The following is a 20,460-nucleotide window of genomic DNA, read 5'->3' on the forward strand; positions in this document are numbered from 1 at the left end:
TGCACTTGACTGTGATATGCAGAGCCTTGACATTTCTTTTTCCCTCTGAAGGAATCTCATCATCGCTGAATGAAATGTGATTTGGCATGACTAAATTTCCAGCCAGGTGGTTCACATATTCAACAGACACGTTATGTGCCACGTATGCCTGATTCAACACTTTCAGTAGGGCGTTTCGGTGTGGCTCTGAGTTCAGCAACAGTGATAATAATGAGATTCGAGCTGGCATTTTATTCAACTGTTCCACAACTGAATATTCACTATGTTTTACTAGCTTCAGGAATTCACAAACCTCCCTTTCTGATACTGGCTTTGGCTGATCTTCTTCAGGCTCTATCTCTGGATTATTTCGTCTTTCTCCTTCTTTAGCCTTCTCTCTTCTAGCCTTTTCTAGCATTTCTGGGGTGTAACATCTCTCACTTCGAGTAATGCCTCCTACACCAGTAATGTTAGAAGCATCGGCTTTGGAGACCTCTTCTTTTTGCCTCTGCACTATAGCGTCACATCCATATCTTCAGGGCACAGCTTTATCATCTTTGTATGGAAAAGGAGTCAGGACTTTAAAAGTTACTGGCCTAGGGAGGAGCTTGTCTATGACTGATTTTGGTTTGTTTCCACATCGAATTGTCACTGGTTTGGGAAATAGCTTTTCAGGCCTATCAGTCATGCACACCTCAGTATTCTTCAAACCTTCTTTTTCTTCGTAGACCTCCATCTGATGTGAATTCAAAAGTTTTTGCACCTCTCGGTGAAACTGTTTACAGGTCTCAATGGAGTGGCCTCTTGCCCCACTATGATACTTACAACTAGTACTAGCTATATATGTTTCATGATAGCTGTGTGGACTTACCAGTTGTATCATGTCTACTTTTCGTAAGACATCAAACAATTGATCGAGAGGTGTCTTAATATCTACCACTTCTTTCTTCACATGGCGCTCATGCTCTTTACCTATAACATTCACATTATGATTTGGCAAAGGATTGCCACTAACATTTGGTGCAGTCATCCCTCCAGTGTCAAAGCAGATCATCCCATCCTTGATCAACCGTTGCACTTTATATTTCAGAGTAGTGCAATTTTTGGTGGAGTGACCAGCAATCCCATAATGGTAGTCACAGTGGGCAGTGGGATCATACCACTTGGGGTAAGGTGGCTTGAGGGGTTCCAATTTACTTGGAGCAATCAAATGATTATTGTAGAGCTCCTTGTATAATTCCGTATAGGTCATGGGAATAGGGTCAAAAATAGGTCTTTCGTGAGTGGTTCGTTGCTCCCGCGAGCCACCAGCAGGGTTAGTTGGTCGAATTTGTGGTTTTGGGGTAGGTTGAATGTTAGAACTGTACATGGTGTTTTGGGGTCTATGAGAGGTTTGATAGGTTTGGGGGTATGGTGGTTGGTATGGGTGAAAAGAAGTGTTATTTACAGTGGGGTGATAGGGTAGATATTCCGGTGGGGGGTAGGGTGAATAACCCTTAAGTTGCTGTCTATCAAAGCTCACAGCCTGAGCTTCAGTTTTTTTTTTCTTCGGGATTCTTTTGCCAGATGCTTCATTCCCTTCTAGCTTGCCATTCTTGATGGCGCTCTCAATGATTTCTCCCGAAATTACCATATCGGCAAAATTCTTTGTTGCATTCCCTATCATCTTTTCATAATAGGGAGGTTTTAAAGTGCTAACAAATAGCACTGTAGTTTCTTTCTCGGTCAGAGGAGGCTGTACCTGAGAAGCAATATCTCTCCACCTCTGGGCATACTCTTTAAAAGATTCGTTGTTTTTTTCTCCAGATTCTGCAAAGACAAACGATCTGGGGCCAAATCGATGATATGTCGGTAGTGACTGATAAAGTCATGTGCCATATCGCTCCACGAGTGAATGCGAGTCTTGTCCAGCTGAACATACCATCTGGCCGCAGAGCCAGTAAGACTGTCTTGGAAAACATGCATCAAGAGTTTCTCATCCTGTGCATGAGCTGCCATCTTCCTGCAATACATGGTGATGTGGGTTTTGGGGCACTTTGTACCATCATATTTTTCAAAATTTGGTACCTTGAACTTATGGGGGATAACCACATCAGGAACTAGGCAGAGCCCAGCAGCATCAACTGACCCATAAAAGCTAAACCCTTCCACAGCCCTTAGCCTTTGCTCTAGCATGCTAATCTTGGAACTTTCCTCAGCCTCTACTCTCATCTTTTCCTTCTCCTTCTCTTTTAAATCATCTAGATCAAGAATTGGTTCTACTACCTTTTCAGTGAAGACAGGATTTATATAGCTGTTATACTACCCGGGGTTGAAAGTCGATGGCATTCCAGGATATGTTGGATATGCGAAGTGTTGTGGTGGGACCTCTTGAGCAGACTGAGCTTGAGGTGGGCCAAAACCTGGAGGGTACATGGGGTCAGCTATTTCTTGTAATGGGGGAATTTGCTGGCTTGTACTTCCTTCAACTCATTTTCCTTTGTTCATGTTATTAAGAGCCTCCAGAATCTTGCTTAGCTCACCTTCAATCTTCTCCTGGGCTTTCTCTATCTTTTCAAATCTTTGGGAATTTTCCTGCTCCATTTGCCTTACTCTGAATCTTGTGTTGAATCGATGGGTAGGATTTTCGCTAGACGGAGCTATCCTGGAACCTTGAGTACCATATCTTAGAATCAGTAAATTGGCATGATCATCACATGGTTATTTTGTAAGTGTAATGAATGAGAATGCAATGAATGAGAATGTAATGAATGAGAAATGCATGTATGCAAAGAACATTTACCTCAAAACGGTATTCAACTAAAAAATTTCATTTATTCCAAAAAAACTTTGGTCTACATTGAGTTTATCATCCTAGCATTATAGCCATAAAATTGTTTGATCTGTTCATATTGGGCCTTGGCTTCTTCTATGAAGTTCAAGAGACGCTGTCCATGTTCTCCCACTAGGGGCACCACTTGTCTTAATGCCTCTGCCTCTTTCACCATCTCTCTTGCCTTACGCACCCCTTTATGAATTTGGGTTGTTAAGTGCTCAATGTATTTCTGCCTCCCTAGGTTCTCTCTTTTACCACACCAGACTTGGTATGATAATTCTCTATGTTCTCTAACCAATGCAGCAATGTGGTCTCCTTGTTCATCCAACCTTTGACTTAGCCCGTTCAAATAACTGTTTAGCATATTAATTTCTGCCTGTGCTTCAGTACTTTCTTCTTCCAATTCGGCATACTCTTGCTTCAGTCTTGTGTTTTCCTCAGTCAGCTCGATAATGGTTATCCCTTTGGCCCTTTCTCTCACACATAGCCTCTTATGCTCCTGGTGTAACCTTGCTAGATCTTCAGTAGCTGCATCACGTTCTCTAGCAATCTTATGAACTTTAACTTCATAATTTTCAGCTCTACCTTTCCACTGGGCTTTTTCTTCTTGAAGTTCTTGAATCTCTTTCTTTAACTTGATCTTTTCAAATTCAAATTCTTTTGTTGCCAGCTCTAACTCTGATGGTATCTCTTCAAGCTTTTCTTCTGTCGGTGGTTGAAGGACTTCATAAGTGAATACCATTTCTTGTCTTCTCTTTGTTCTCCAAACCAAGTAACCTGGAGTGACTTTTTCAGTGAATGGTCCAGGACTCACTCTTTGGGGATTTTTCCATGCTTTGATCATCCCATTCATCCTCTGAAATGCTTTAGGCTCACTATAAGAGAAATCTAACTGATGAAGCCCATAGGTCATAGGAATAAATTGTTCTCCCCCCAATTGTCTCATCACTAAGAGCGGTGCATAATTCGTCACTCCCCATAAACCCAGAAGTGGAACCACTGTACTATCTCCACATTGGTATAACATAGGCTCTCGATTCATCCATGGGACTAACCATCTCACTCTGGCACCTTCCAACTTTTGCAAGAAAGTTATCCATTCTTGTTTAGACTTCTGCTTTGACCACCCACTTTGACAGAACTCTTTGATCGGAAAGCGATTACGGATATAAATCTTCGAGAAAGCCCCATTTCCTTGTTCAAAATGGCTTTTCATCCACACGTACAATAGCTGTATGCATCCTATGAAGCGCCTTCCATTTCGACGACAATAACTCAAAGATCTGATAGTCTCTGCTAATATTACCGTTGAAGGATTACAGCCATTGATCACACTCTCAAAGAAATCAATCACTGCTATCTCAATATGTTCCAAAATTTTTGGAAAGATCACCAGTCCGTATATAGCCAAGGCAAATATGTCTAACCCTCGTTCTTCATTGATGTGTTGCATCAGAAACTCATGAAAGAACTTCCAAGGTAGGCAAACCTGTTCTTGTTTCTTCTTTGTATGAGAATCTACAACTTCCTTGTCTATCCCCATGAGTTGAGCCAGACTTTTACGAAATCCTGACTTATATTTTTTGACATATATCTTGTCAGGAGTCTTTAGATGCAAACCCAATAAGACCGAATATTCTTCTATGGTGGGAGTCATATCAGCTTCGTTAAAGATAAAACACCTGTATACAGGATCTCAGAATTGTGTTGCAGCTCTAATTAGTTGATCATCAACAGCCACTGCTAGAAGGTGTGCTATATGCCCATGCTTCTGACAAAACTGCTCTTGTCTTGACAGACTCATCTTCTTCCAGATGTCAACCAAATCTTCTAAATTATTCTGTTTGAGGAGGACAGATGTTTCTTGAGACAGAGTAGACTCATAGCCAATTGGCAAGCAATCTCCCATCCTCAATTGAGTCTTTTCTGATAGGGCCCTTACTTCGTTAGGTGTTCCACAGGGTGCTAATACTGATGAAGAGCAAACTAGGCGTTCATTGGTGTCCATGAAAAAAATTTGTTGAAGACCGTTTTTCAAGCAAATGTTCTTTTATGCAACCTTATGATATGCGTATGAACCAATGCAAAAGAAATAAGAAAAAGGTTAGTATACCCAGAAAAAGAACAAATAACTAAATAATTTTACACATCACACATCACACAAAGTAAAAGGGATGAATCCTATGCTTTTGGTCAATTCTAAAAAGGAAGAGTGATAGCTCTATCTATAGGTTAGGCATTCTTAAGGTTCACTATATGTGGTTTTAGGGTCAAAGTCTAAAGGTCCTCAAATTGTTCCTTACATCCTTGTCCATCACAGACTAGTAAGGCACCCTAATCCTCACCCATTACAGGCTACAAGCGAAAAAGGTTCAATTTGAGTGGGAGTATTTCGCTAGCCACTGCGGAGGCATTAGACCTCACGAAAGCAATAGGTACTTTACTCCCTCCTAGAGGGACGGAGCTCGGGTGTAGAGCTCATGTTATGCACATGCACATGAATGACATAATTAACAAGATAAATAAACAGGAATGAATAATAACACATATATACAAAAATGGTTCAATTTTATTAGGCTTTTGGATAACACAAATTATTTGTTGGCCTGACTCTCAAAGTCCCCAGTGGAGTCGCCAAGCTGTCGTAACGTCTAGATCCGAGGATCTATCGCTAGACATTGACTTTTAGGGAGTCGCCACCAATCTTTTTTGTCTAGGTGCGATTGGCCACCTATGGAATCTGTCCTTTTAGGGAACACCTAAGCTTAAGGGTCCCTAGAAGAATAGGTTCAGGTCTGCTAACCAGAACAAGGTTCGGGAGTTCGGTTACGTGTGAGGAAGGTTATAGCACCCTCACAACGCCCATCAAAAGATGGTACCAGCTTGAATTTGTGTTATCCAAAAGCCTTAAAATTTTACCAAGTAATTAATTATTGGAAACTTTTCTCATTGACTCTAATACTTTTAGCAGAAAATTGAGAAAATTCCCTCACCTCAAGAGTATGCAAGAAAAACTACTGTTTCACTTATAGAGGCTCCGTCGTCGGATTATTTAAAGAAAAAAACAAAATCAAAATTAAGATAGAAAAGAAGAAAAGAATGATTTTTTTTTAGGGAAAATTGATACTTTCAACTTTTCCCCAAAAATACTTTTTGGAAATTTCGATTTTCAAGGAAAATTGATACTTCCAACTTTTCCTCAAAAACCTTTTTTTTTTTGAAAAATTTATTTCTAAGGAAAATTGATACTTTCAACTTTTCCCCAAAAATATTTTTTTTGAAATTTTGATTTTCAAGGAAAATTGATACTTTCAACTTTTCCCCAAAAATACTTTTTTTAGAAATTTATTTTTCTTTTAAGGAAAATTGATACTTTCAACTTTTCCCTAAAAATATTTTTTTGGAAATTTATTCTTAAGGAAAATTGATACGTTCAACTTTTCCCTAAAAATATATTTTTTTTGAAATTTATTTCTGAGGAAAATTGATACTTTCAACTTTTCCCCAAAAATATTTTTTGAAAATTTATTTCTAAGGAAAATTGATACTTTCAACTTTTCCCTAAAAATATTTTTTTTGAAAATTTATTTCTAAGGAAAATTGATACTTTCAACTTTTCCCTAAAAATATTTTTTTGGAAATTTATTCTTAAGGAAAATTGATACTTTCAACTTTTCCCTAAAAATATATTTTTTTTGAAATTTATTTCTGAGGAAAATTGATACTTTCAACTTTTCCCCAAAAATATTTTTTGAAAATTTATTTCTAAGGAAAATTGATACTTTCAACTTTTCCCTAAAAATATTTTTTTGGAAATTTATTCTTAAGGAAAATTGATACTTTCAACTTTTCCCTAAAAATATATTTTTTTTGAAATTTATTTCTGAGGAAAATTGATACTTTCAACTTTTCCCCAAAAATATTTTTTGAAAATTTATTTCTAAGGAAAATTGATACTTTCAACTTTTCCCTAAAAATATTTTATTTTGAAAATTTATTTTTCTTTTAAGAAAAATTGATACTTTCAACTTTTCCCCAAAAATATTTTTTGGAAATTTATTTTTTCTTTTAAGGAAAATTGATACTTTCAACTTTTCCCCAAAAAAATTTTTTGGAAATTTATTTCTAAGGAAAATTGATACTTTCAACTTTTCCCTAAAAATATATTTTTTTAGAATTTTTTTTATTTTTATTTAAAGAAAATAAAATAATAAAAAATAAATAAAAAGAATATTACATAAACCTAATCTAATAAATAAAAAATAAACAAATAAACAAAGAAATAAAAAAAAAAAAAAACCTGGAGCGGCTCGGATCGCGGCTCGGCTCAAGGAAGAGAAAACGGCTAGGGGGAGCGGCTTGGCGGCTTGGCTCGGCTCGGCTCGGCTCGGAGGGGGGCTGGCACGCGCGGGTCAGAAAGCGGGTCGACGCTCGGGTCGGGTCGGGTTCGACAAAAAGCGCGGATCCTCTGGGTTACTTAAGGCCAAAACGACGTCGTTTTGGGAGGGTATAAAAGGCACCTTCCTCCGTTTTTCGGCAGAACGCTCATCCCCCTCTCTCTCTCTTCTTCCTTTTTCTCTCCCTTCTCTCTAGAAACTGAAGAACACCGGTGCCGGATTCTGGAAATTTTCGCCGGAATCTCGAAATTTCGCCGGAAGTTGACCGGAAGATCGCCGGTTCCTGGGATTCTTCGCCGGAAACTGGACTGGTCGTCGAAAACTTCAATGTTCGCCGGAATTGTTGCCGGAAAATTCAAATTTCGCCGAAATTTTCGCCGGATTCTGGAAATTTTCCAGAAATTTCCAGAAAAAATTTTCGCCAAAAAATCTCTAAAAATTTTTTCTCACTCCCAGACCACTCCTAAACTTTTCCTAGCTTCTTATACGTCTCCTTTTCTCTCAAATCAGTAGCTTTGCTTCCTGTTTTCTGTGTCTTCAGCATTGTTCCAGAGGGTCCCTTTTATAGGGGTTGATCAGGAGTTCTTGATCAATCCCAATTCCTCCTTGGACGGGAATTCAGTCTTTGAATCCAACTGGACTCTTCTGATTGAATTCCCCTCCAGAGTGGGATTCTTCAACTTTGAATCTTAGCCATCCAGAATTAAAATCAAAATAAATAAAAAAATACTAGATAATCAAAAGATATGATAGTATAAAAATAAAAAAATAATATCAGATAATTCAGAAAAAAAAATCAGATAAAATTAACAGATAATAAAAAAAAATAACATAAGATAAACCCAAAAATATATTACAAAAAAAAAAAAGATAATAATAATAATAAATATATAACTATATACATACAATACATATAAATCTAATCTAAATAAAAATAAATAGACAAAGATATACATAATAATAATACATAAAATACAAAAGAAGAAAAAGAAAAGAAAAGAAAAAAAATACAGGATTGAAATGGGCCTTACCCATTTGGGCCAGGCCCAATTGATCTGGGCCCGGACCCAATTGGGTGTCTACATACATTTTATGGGTGTGTATGTTTGTTTGTAAGTGGACTAGAGGAGATTGAGAAGGTCTACATAGATATGATATATGGAAGCATATGGATATGTGTTTGATTATATTGAAAGCGTGCACAAAGGTTTGGATTTTTATTTGTTTGAGTTGAGAATACTCTATAAGACTAGCGGATATTGAGAGTGTCGTATGAGTATTCATTGTTAAGTGAGATTGATGATTTGATGTATGTTTGTAATTCTTTACAACTAGTGAATCTTGTTTTTTATCCGTGAATGTAGGTTGATTAGACCGAATCACGTTAAATTGTTGTCTGTTATGTATTTGATTTATTATTTGATTTTGCTTCCGCTTGTATGATTGGATAGGAGGCTTTTAGCCCAACAGAAATATCAAAAAGGCTTGTGTCATTGTAATTAGCATTGCTCATGGATTTTACATTATTCTAATAAAATTATTTTTTCAGCTGAGTGAAAAAATATATATAAAGATTGATTAAGAGTTTGATGTCAGTGTTATTTTAGCATTGCTAGCAATGGAAAATAAATTAAACAAAATTAAAAACACCGAGGCTCTTAGAAAATTTGAAATTTCTTCTCTTAAAATTGGATCATGGAAGATAAAATTTTATAATAAATTGAATCATGGAAGGTAAATTTTTATAATTAAATTTTTATTAATGATTGATAAAAGAATGAAAAAAAAAAAGTTTACGATCATATTTTAAATTATATATATGGATCAATGAAATATGTGTAGATAAAAGCCAACCACGGGAATTACTTGACTGCCAAAATCTAATTTAGTTGGCAAAATATACTGTAGAAAATCCAAAAGTGAGGTCAAAGAGCATGATAGATCCAATTCAAATGTAAGGACATCTCGATATTTAAAATTGTCAACGAGGATGAAATATTAAAAATAACTGTTAAGGTTAAGATAATAGACTTTACGAATGGAGAAGCTCAACGCCGTTGATATATATATATATATATATAGGATTTGTTTAATTTGGAAAATCATCAACAGCAAACCCACAATTATTTACATGTCGTTTAATTTCTATTGCCATATATGTGTTTTATATTTTCACTAATTAAAATTGTATAATGCAAACTAACTAAAATTAATATTTTAGTTTTGCGGTTTTATATCGCCTAATGATTTTGAAAAAAATCAGTTCGAAAACACCATAAAATATGATATTGAAGATTTTGATATAATGTAGCTATTAAGTAATTAGAAAATTGATGGATGGTGACTAGTGGTGTAATTTTTTTTTTTAGAAGTGACATCATATATATGATTTATTATTTTGTACAAATAAAGTCATAATCTAAGGACTAAAAGAAAAATTATAGATAATGAGACTTAAATTTCATAATTACTAGTAATTAGAAATGTCACTTTAGAAAAGTGATTTGGATTAAATCTCTGATTCCATAACATGTATATAAATTTATTATTATTGTTTCAATATCCTTAACTTGTAGATAAATGTTTTCTTTTTAAATATATATCAATATTTTAATTGGTAATATCTTTTAAGTATATTAGTATTTATTGTCATGTACAATTGCAAGTGAATACTTATTTTTATTTTAAAATAATAATCTATAACTTATCATTAAAATGAAGCTTGTCATTAATTTTTTTGTCATGTAATCAATTTTAAAGGAAATATAATATTTTAAAACCTAAAATTTGAAACATAAATAATTAAAAATTTTGTAATATTTAGGGATAAAAAACTTTAAAAAAAATTATTCGAAACTATAATATTTAATTTGATTCGGATTGAATTTTTTATTTGGTTTGAATTAAATTCAAATATTAAATGTATATATTGAATTCGGATCAAATTTCAGATTGAAATATTAAAAACAATAAATCAAACCGAATTATATATTTCATTAGTTTTTATTCATATTTTAAATTTTTAGAAAACAAAAATAATTTTTATATATAAATTTATTTAAATGTATTAAAAATTATATTGAAATATTATATAAAAACAAAAAAAATAGATTTAAAAACCAATAAACTAAACCCATAAAATTTATAATATTATATATTATTTAAAAAAAATTGAATTGATCCTAGTCATTATCACTCATAGTAATATTAATCTTTAAATTATTCAATACTATTACCATTAAGAAAAAAAAAAAAACGGATTTCTCGGTGCTGGTCAGCTTTCAACTCCCTAAACTGATGGCAGGCCTTAGATAATAGACTTGAGATCCAATTTGAGCATCATTTTGACCCTAAAAGTTGGGCTCTTATATTCCCCCTTTTGGGATAAACTTGGGCTTTCTTTATTGTTAGTTGGCACTGCCGTGATCTCCATTTTTCTTTGCATATCAAGGCCCTAAAATTTCTACATGACAGACACCGCCTTCGTTGCCATAGGGCAATCGAAGCACAACAAAGCTGAAAAAAATAAAATCTTTACACTCAGACAAGGTTTAAGGAGGGTTTAAGGCGGCTACTGCTTCCCTTTCTCTACCATTTTTTTTTCTTCGAACATTGCTTTTCTCAAACCCATTTTCTCTTGTCTTGAAATTTGACCAATCTAAAATTTCGCGCTTCATTTTCAATTTCACCTTTTATTTGTTTGTACTTTTGATGTCCATCATCAAAACACCATTAATTTCTTCTAATCTTTTAGACAGATTCGATCACTTTATTCCCTTTGATAATAATAAACCCACAACTCTTTACCAAAACCCTCTAAAGATTTCCAAAGTTATGTGGAGAAACATAGCTAAACATGCCATTTCAAGAAGAACCCATAGTTTTCAATGGTTTCCCAGAACTTATATCTTTCTGGCTGTTTCTCATGATTCAATTTTTCATGAGAAATCAGCGTTTTGGGGTTTAAAGTTTGGATCTTTTTGCTCAAACTCAAGGTCTTTTGATATGGGAGGTAGAAGAATTGGTGAGGTTTTAGCTAATGAGAAGTATATAGGGAAGCCAAGTTTTGGGCTTTGGAGGAATGAGATTGGGTGCAGTGGGTTGAGCCCAAGAGGGTATGCGAGTGTGGCAGAGGCAATTTCATCGACTGATGTTGAAGAGGATGTGTCTGTTGCTGAAGAAATTAAAGAATTGTTGGATGAAATAAAGAAAGAAGGTAGGAGAGAGAATGGAAATAGGCGTAGAATTCGCCAAATAATAGAGAGAGGAATGGGGGAAAGCAAATATCGGTTATTGAGAAGCAGGCAAGTGAAGATTGAGACTGAGGCATGGGAACAAGCTGCTAATGAGTATAGGGAACTTTTGATGGATATGTGTGAGCATAAATTGGCACCCAATTTGCCTTACATGAAGTCTTTGTTTCTTGGCTGGTTTGAGCCTTTTCGTGATGCTATTATTAAGGAGCAAGAGTTGTATAGGTCAGGGAAACTTAGGGCGGGTTATGCCGCTTACTTGGATCAGTTGCCTGCTGATATGACGGCGGTTATCACAATGCATAAGTTGGTGGGGCTGCTGATGACTGGAGGGGAACATGGCTGCGCTCGGGTTGTGCAGGCTGCTTGCCTGATAGGTGATGCCATTGAGCAGGAGGTGGGTGAGATTGAATATCACTTTTCTCTTTATTTGTGTTAATATTATATTTGGTTTTCTTCGAAATTAAGACAGTTGGCTATGTAGGTTCAGATGATGGAAAGCCTATTGTTTCATGTGTGACAAAATGCTTTACCAGATGTTTAGGTGAATAAATTTATGCGTGATAGCTATTTCAGGTTAAACCCGAGTGATATAGACAATAGAAAGTAAGCTCATAAAGACATAGACACAGTGAGAAAAATAGAACCCAAAAAGAATTAAATGCATCATGAGTTATTAGAATGGCAAACCAAAAGCTGAAGGGATGCTAGAAAGGCTGACTTAAACAGTAATTAACTCAAATATTGTGGTGTTGCAAGCAATAAATTTTTTGATCTATTTGTTCCAAATAAAAGAAGGGTGCTGTATTGTGTTTGTTTAAATATTTGGTTAAGATGAATATCCTAAACCTTTATGTTTTGGCATGGTTAAGATGTTTGGTTATTTTAAATTTGAAGTTAACAAATTCTCTCATCTGATATATGTTGACAATTTATTTTGAAATTTAAGATTGCCTGAGTTTTGGGGTTATTTAACCATTTAAAAATGCAAAGAACAAAAGCATTTGAAAGATGGCCATTTTCTATCCTTCAAATACACTAGTTTTTTATTCGATATTGTGATAACAATATCAGACACACCAAAGTTAGATACTTGCATTTTTTTTTTCAAACTTGGACTTTCTGTGTTTTTACATGCTACCTTTGTTCATGAGTCATGACTTTCAAATCTTGTACCTTTTTTTCCATATGGTGCATGATGGCATCTCTCTCTCCCTCGCTCTCTCTTCTTTTTTCCATGTTACTTAAATCCATATACACACATATCATCTCATGGGTAATGCAAGTTTTATGGGGCTTGGACTCCAATGATGCATTTGTCTTTGGCATTTTCTTTTTTGTTTTCATTTTTACCTGGGTGACTCTCGATGATGCGGTATTCTTTAGACCTGCTTCTGTTAGTCCAGAGCTACCCTATTTTTTTCTTTGAAATTGAGAACTAATTGATAAGCATTTCTATCACGGTTAGGTTAGAATACACAAGTTCTTGGAGAAAACAAAGAAAAAAAAGGTTGACAAAAAGAATGAAGATGAAGACGATGAATCTGATGCTGCAATTAAGGTACAAGAGCGGTTGAGGAAAAAGGTAACCAATTTAATAAAGAAACAAAAGCTACCAGCTGTGAGGCAGATAGTGGAGGGGCAGGACGACACAAAACCCTGGAACCAGGATGCTAAGGCTAAGGTCCTTCTAATTTCATGTAATCTGTAAAAAAATGACTTTTTCATTAATCATCTGATTTTTAAAATTGTGATCTATGCTCTTTTTGCCCTAGGTTGGAAGCCATCTTATTGAGTTATTGACGCAAAGTGCTTATATACAGCCTCCAGCTGATCAGTTAGCTGATTGTCCACCAGATATTCGTCCTGCATTTCGGCATTCTTTCAAAACTGTAGTAAAAGAAAACAAGTGAGGACTAATTTCTGTCTTTGGTTAGGCTAACCCTTTCTCTCAGTGATAACTTCAAATATAGTTATAATCATTTCAAATTGCTGTTTTTGGGCATTCTTTCTGCAGGAAAACTGGCAGAAGATATGGTGTTATTGAATGTGACCCACTAGTTCGCAAAGGGCTGGAGAGAACTGTAAGTAAATGGGCATAATATATTACATTTTGTTATTCCTTTGTTATTTAAGTTGTTAGATCCATGTAAAATTTCCTGATAGGATGACTTGTAAACTAGAATCTAGAATATAATATTTAAGCGACAGTTTAGTTTCCCATCCTTCTTTCTCATTTTATTGTTGTCTGTGTTGTGAACTGAGGATAAGTGGTACCATGCACTAGTTGCAAATGTTCTTTTTTCAAATCTATCACAGAAGGAAATATAAAATTGTTCTTTGATTCTTTCTCACACAGGCAAAGCACATGGTAATGCCTTATATGCCAATGTTGGTGCCCCCAGTCAAGTGGACAGGGTATGTTATTTTCCGTTTCATGTCAAGATTATAGTTTGATTTTCCCTTGGATTGAGGTTTTGGATAATTTGCATTAAAGCTAGTCTTCAAGTTCCAAGAAGATACAGCTACAGATCGGTATAAGTATTCAAAATTTGAGGTACTTAATGAGAGGTCAAATTAAGATTGGCGTTGCCTGTTACAGACTAGTAGTAATGGCTAACCAGCATTACAGGCTTAAGATGCTAACTATTACTACTTCCTGGTGACGGAGATTGTCTGTTTATTTTTTTTCTATAGAATTTTTGGTGGCATTCTAGCAAATTTGATTATACATCATTTGTGTTCTAGATAAAGTAAAATGTATGAAGGAAATGTTCTGAGCATTTTTGAATGACAAAGTCTACAATTTTTTATGACAGACCGTTATCCCATGACATGTTTTACTGGATAAAAACTAGGTTCAACTATAGTATTTCAAAAAACTTGGCATTTCTTTTTATTTATTTGTTTTGCAAAATTTTCTTTTTTGCTGGTAAGATGGTTAATATTCTATATACCATGTGGGTAACTGCTATCTTTTTGTCCTTTGCAGTTATGACAGGGGAGCATACTTATTCTTACCTTCCTACATTATGCGCACACATGGAGCTAAACAGCAACGCGAAGCTGTCAGGAGAACTCCTGGGAAGCAGCTAGAAAAAGTCTTTGAGGTTGAAAATTCTTTTTGTTGTTTGATCTTAACCTGATGGTATTCAGCAATGGGAAGTCAGTACCTGACTACTGGCTCAATTGGTTGCACTTATATATATATATATATATATATTTCATTTGCTTACTTGCGTTTTTCCAAGAATTTGATGATTTGTGTAAATAACCTGCTAGGCTCTGGATACACTTGGATATACCAAATGGAGGGTAAATAAGCGGATTCTTAGTGTTGTAGATAGAATATGGACTAGTGGAGGCCGTCTTGCAGATTTGGTGGACCGCAATGATGTGAGCTACTGTATCTTTTTTTTTTTTTTGGAGTAACTGTATTTCTTTCTCGATTTTCCCCCCTTTTTTTGAATTTTTTTAACACAAGGCACTTTTGTCTACTTACTGTGCTGTATATCTTATGGTTTGTGGGGATGAAGTTAAATTCAGTTTGGTTCCATTTCCATTTCTTTTGATTCCCTGACAAGCGGAAATTCTTATCATCAAATCTTGCAGGTTCCCTTACCAGAGAAGCCAGATAGTGAGGATGAAGCATTGCTGAGGAAGTGGAAGTGGAAAGTCAAATCTGTGAAAAAGGAAAACAGAGAGAGGCATTCACAGCGTTGTGACGTAGAGCTTAAACTTGCTGTAAGATCTGTTTGCCTTTATATACTGCTAGTATATTAGTATTTTTATAAACCAGACTTATCCCAACTCTTTAAAACTGTGAACAGGTAGCTCGGAAAATGAAAGATGAAGAAGGTTTTTATTACCCTCACAATGTAGACTTTCGAGGGCGTGCGTATCCCATGCACCCGTATTTGAATCATCTTGGTTCAGATCTTTGTCGGGGTATTTTGGAGTTTGCAGAGGGTCACCCTCTTGGAAGATCAGGCTTACACTGGCTGAAAATACATCTTGCAAATCTGTACGCTGGCGGGGTGGACAAATTGTCTCATGAGGGTCGATTGGCTTTCACTGAGAATCATCTGGATGACATATTTGACTCTGCAGACAAACCACTTGAAGGAAGGCGATGGTGGTTAAAAGCAGAAGATCCATTTCAGTGCTTAGCTGTGTGCATTAATCTCACTGAAGCTTTGAGAAGCTCCTCTCCTGAGACATTTCTTTCACATATACCTGTGCATCAGGTACTTTCTTTTGTCTCCAACCCCCCACCCCCCCAAAAAAAAAAAAATGTTGCTCCTACATTTTGTCTACATGATTATTAGACAATGATCATTTATTAGGGGCACTAATTGATGAATTGAATAGCTCATCTGTAGATTGTTAGAATATATCTTTATGCATATTTATGCCATATAGACATGCATACTTTGTTGATAGACATAAAGACATATATGTAAGCACACACACACACATGAACAAAACATATAATTGAGCTACATGATGGAATATCAAACAGTTTCATGCATATGTCTATAAAAGTGTGCCTGTGATTTTCATTATTCTCAAGGTTTTCAATATCTAAATTGATGGAATTTATTTTCAATGATGATTCCTTTCTACTGGGCTGTTCATTGACTAGCTAAAATGGTCGCTTCAGTTTGATTCATATTATTGAAACCAATACTAACTTAGAATGGGGAATATTTTCAGTTTGGGTTTCATTCAATGGATGATGTATCCTACCTCCTTTCTTATATGTAGTGACAATTCTTCTTTCCTCGCATCTTTCAGAATTTGCTTGCTCTTTTTTTAGCCCATAAGCTGATTCCTTTCCTGTCTGTTTTCTTGTCTTCCTCTAGGATGGTTCTTGCAATGGTTTACAACACTATGCTGCACTTGGAAGAGACAAGGTACCCTTTTTTTCAATAAGAAATTATGATTGAAGTTGTTATACCTGTTTGTTTCTGCTTATAATTTTTGTATTGAAAATTTAATTTCCAGTTGGGGGCAGCTGCGGTCAATCTGGTTGCAGGTGAGAAACCAGCAGACGTGTACTCAGGAATAGCTGCTAGGTAAGCCATTTTTCTCTTGGTTCACACAAAGCCTATTAATGATTGATCCTGATCGTCCGATTTGAGATGGCCATGTCTGGGTGAGCTATCGAATTAAGTCTTTTCTTGACTGCACTTTTCCCCACTCACCTCTTAAGAAATGAAACCAAAAACTATTCTCTAGGAGTGTCCTTTTGAAGAAACTCAGATAAAGTTATTATTCTTCTTCAGCTTTTATTTATGATTTTGAGAAGGGAAATAGCATGGTTAAATCAAGGGCTTCGAACTCATAATTTTATATTTATATAATATTATATATATAAGAGATTGGAAAAGGGAGAGGGGGTTATTTAGTGTTTCCATTCGTTCCATTTGTTTGCAAATTATTTGAAGATGGAAATAAAACATAACTAAGCACTTGCTTTTATTGAGAACTAGAAGTCAATGATGTGTTGTGAGTCAAGTGGATAACCTAATAAGCCTTCATTCCATTCAAACGACAGGGATAATTAAGTTTCAGGTTTAAGTTGAGAAACATAGAATTGCTGGTTTTTATAGAGGAGGCCTCCCTGTTGTGTTTGCCAACTAGGAGACTCAGGGAAAAAGGTCATAAACTCTATTTTATCACATTCTATATATTACCTGTATGCATATTAGGTGTTTAATTTAATACATTTGGACAATCATAATTCATAGCAAGCAGGGATTCTAGTTTATTGGGTTGTGCAATCCTTGAAAATAAGCAACAGTTGAAATGCCAAATGTAAGCTGTCACCTGTGTCTGGTAAATAATAATAGCATTCACACGTATTATATGCTATATAATGAATAGCTGTATCCAGATCTTGATCTTGTTGGGAGCTGCTGGATTTATGTTTTACGATTTATATGTATTTTGGATGACAGAATGCTTTTTAATCAGTTTAATATAACAATATAATAACAAAAAAAAAAAAAAAAACCCATATTCTGAATGTAGAGTACTTGATATCATGCGGAGGGATGCACAGAAGGATCCTGCAGTTTTTCGAGATGCATTGCATGCAAAAGCATTGGTTAACCAGGTATTCCATTACTCTCCTTATATGATATTGACAAACACATTAGTCTAGTTGAGAGATGTCAGAAACATTGTACTATTATTGTTTCTTTCTTGTGCATTTTAATCATTCATGTTGCAAGTATGGCATTGGCAACTTGCTGAGTTAATTTCCATCTTGACGGGTAGCTAGTTTATGTGGTAGTTTATTCTGATGGCTGGAAATATTAACTAGGTGGATAGGAAACTGGTGAAGCAGACAGTGATGACCTCAGTCTATGGTGTAACTTACATTGGTGCACGAGATCAAATCAAGAGGAGGTTGAAGGAACGTGATGTAATCACTGATGACAAAGAGCTCTTTGGTGCTTCTTGTTATGCTGCTAAGGTAAGGAATGCTGGACTTCCGCTACTTTAGCTTCAATTAGTTTCAAGAATATGGGCCCACTTTATGAAATTACACTCTCACCTGTATTGTGAATTTAATGATAAAATATAATTAATTTGTGGGGTGTGCTGTCAATTTAATGATAAAATCTAATTTATTTGTGGGGTAGACAACCTTAATTGCCTTAGGAGAGATGTTTCAAGCTGCACGTGCTATCATGAACTGGCTTGGTGAATGTGCAAAGGTGTGTCTCCCACCCTATGTATTTTCTTTCTGCCCAGTAGTTCTCCATGCTACCATTTGCTACATAATTTAAATTTATTGGATGGTTTTTAGCTTGAAATGTTGAATATGAACAGATAATTGCATCTGAAAATCAGCCAGTCAGCTGGACAACTCCACTTGGACTTCCTGTTGTACAACCATACCGAGTATTTGGAAGGCATCTTGTGAGTTTTAGAATGTTTGTGGAAACTTAGAATCTGCTAATATCTTTATTACCAAAAAAGATCTGAATCTGCTAATATCTGTATTAAATTTAAGAAACTAATACAATTTCGAGCATTTAGCTTCTTTCTGTTAAATTGGCAGGTAAAAACTTCTCTTCAGGTTTTAACACTGCAACGTGAAACTGAAAAGGTACATTTACCTGTCGCAATTTTCTGGTTTATACTTTGTATATTTTAGATATTACTTGTTGAAATCCGCATGCCCTAGCTTCGGTGAAACACTGTATGCAGCATGTCAAACCAGATTCTAAGACAAGCTGCTCTTATGACTGAAAGGGCTAGTCCCAGAATCACACGATTTTAGTGTAAAAGGTAGCTCAAGTTACACTATTAGGTTAGATATAGCTCAGAGTGTTTTTTTTTTATCATAGATGAACCAGCGTTTCGTGCTGCAATGGGCTAAACATTTGATTTTATCAAATTTTCATGCTAGTGCCAAGAGAGGAAAAGGAAAAATGCAAGAGAGAATGGGATGTTACGCTATGCTTGAGGAGTTTGATGGGAAGCAGATTTTACAAGATGCAAAAATCATTTTTCTTAATTTATGTTTAATAGCTTAATTGTTATGATACTGATTATTAAAAAAGGTACAGGCACAATGAGCCTGCTTGCTTATCCCACTATTTCTTGTGGAAATTGGATGTTTATATATTATATTGTTATGGACATTATCTTATAACTCTATATTTTTTGCATAAAGTAGGACTGAGAGTTTAACTTGCACACTAATAAATTTAAGACTTTTGAAATTGCACTATATGAATTCTTCTTATCAAGTTTTTCTATACACACACTCTTCCGCGCGTGCACACACACATTTAGGTGGCCAACCATGGGACTGATTGGCCATGACAATCACTATGCCAATCTTCAGCTATTTTGGAACTCCATACGATGTTTTCACTGTCAACTTTCTAGCTTCACTCTTAACTCTTTTAATGCACATGTACATTCATTTCATCTTATTGAGGACGCTAAGCTATAATAGACTTTGTGGTGAAGTTTGCCTGGTAGCTGGACCTTTTATTGACATGGTTATACTTGCCTATGCCCCAAATGTTAAACCTGATGATTTATTTTCTGCTATAGATTATGGTCAAACGACAGAGGACAGCTTTCTCTCCAAATTTTGTTCACTCTCTAGATGGATCTCATATGATGATGACTGCAGTTGCCTGTAAAAAGGCAGGCTTAACCTTTGCAGGTATTGCAGTTGATTTCATTGTATTTCGATACCTCATTCTTATGGTCAATTTCAAATTACTACGCTGACTAATGCTTACAGGAGTTCATGATTCATATTGGACGCATGCAAGTGATGTGGATAAAATGAACAGGATACTAAGAGAAAAATTTGTTGAACTCTATGAAACACCAATACTGGAGAATGTAAGTGTCTATCCAAATATACCCCAAGTAAATATTATTTAAAAATATTCAATGTTCTTTATCATCCCATAATTTTTTTAACCTTTTCAGTTGTTGGAAAGCTTTCAGCAGTCTTTCCCTACATTGTCTTTTCCTCCCTTACCTGAACGGGGAGATTTTGATCTAAGAGACGTGTTGGAATCACCCTATTTCTTCAACTGATCTCATGTCTTGGGCTTCTCTTCATCCGAGCCTCGAGCAACCTCATGCTTGGTGCTACCTCATTGTTCTTCTTCAACAGATCTGATGTCTTGGCTTCTCTTCATCCGAGCCTCGAACAACCCCATGCTTTGTTCTACCTCTTACTGTTCTCTCAGCTTCCGAATGTACAATCGACAAAAGAGCTAAATTCTAATAGAAAAGAAATCCCAGCAGTGAGTTGATGCTGTACACTTTGTATATAACGTGAAAGATGTTCATGTTATTGAGACTTCAAAGCTGCTGTTAAATTCTCTGGAACTAGGAGGATTGGCTACACTTGTACAGTTGCATGTAATTTCAGAGACAGATTAACAAGGGAGACAATCGCCCCTATTGAAATCCTTTTTTCAGGTAATGTCATGAAAGATTAAATTACTATATTTTTGTACATTAC

The 20,460-nt window shown here is 35.5% G+C and overlaps 1 protein-coding gene across 5 annotated transcripts; it reads left to right on the top strand.

Annotated features, from left to right (window-relative positions):
* The first annotated feature begins 10,667 nt into the window (after positions 1 to 10,667).
* LOC111283771 (DNA-directed RNA polymerase 2B, chloroplastic/mitochondrial-like) lies at positions 10,668 to 20,444 on the top strand. Of its 5 annotated transcripts, none has more exons than XR_016341117.1 (19): positions 10,668 to 11,841; positions 12,913 to 13,128; positions 13,220 to 13,353; positions 13,462 to 13,528; positions 13,804 to 13,862; positions 14,437 to 14,554; positions 14,727 to 14,840; positions 15,057 to 15,188; positions 15,275 to 15,691; positions 16,310 to 16,360; positions 16,452 to 16,522; positions 17,481 to 17,565; positions 17,776 to 17,928; positions 18,098 to 18,172; positions 18,288 to 18,377; positions 18,520 to 18,567; positions 18,809 to 19,024; positions 19,527 to 19,641; positions 19,723 to 19,743. XR_016341117.1 is itself a non-coding variant. In XM_022872389.2 (19 exons), the coding sequence occupies exons 1-19, from the start codon at positions 10,903 to 10,905 to the stop codon at positions 20,025 to 20,027; spliced, it is 3,099 nt and encodes a 1,032-aa protein (XP_022728124.2). In that variant the 5' UTR covers positions 10,668 to 10,902; the 3' UTR covers positions 20,028 to 20,444. The 5 variants fall into 5 exon arrangements, 2 of the variants coding, with proteins under 2 accessions (XP_022728124.2, XP_022728127.1); XR_016341118.1 differs by having other exon boundaries at positions 18,871 to 19,024; XM_022872389.2 differs by lacking the exon at positions 18,809 to 19,024 and adding an exon at positions 19,917 to 20,444 and having other exon boundaries at positions 19,723 to 19,826.
* Positions 20,445 to 20,460: the final 16 nt, after the last annotated feature.

The sequence above is a fragment of the Durio zibethinus genome, chromosome 3 (genome assembly GCF_047325235.1).
Source record: "Durio zibethinus cultivar Kanyao isolate XHJ-2024 chromosome 3, ASM4732523v1, whole genome shotgun sequence".
NCBI lineage: Eukaryota > Viridiplantae > Streptophyta > Magnoliopsida > Malvales > Malvaceae > Durio > Durio zibethinus.

Bases quoted from the DNA above. Each gene is read 5' to 3' on its own strand.
- LOC111283771 (XM_022872389.2), top strand. From the start codon at position 10,903: ATGTCCATCATCAAAACACCATTAATTTCTTCTAATCTTTTAGACAGA. The intron at 14,555-14,726 runs GTTGAAAATTCT...ATAACCTGCTAG, and splicing joins AGCTAGAAAAAGTCTTTGAG to GCTCTGGATACACTTGGATA. The intron at 14,841-15,056 runs GTGAGCTACTGT...CAAATCTTGCAG, and splicing joins ATTTGGTGGACCGCAATGAT to GTTCCCTTACCAGAGAAGCC.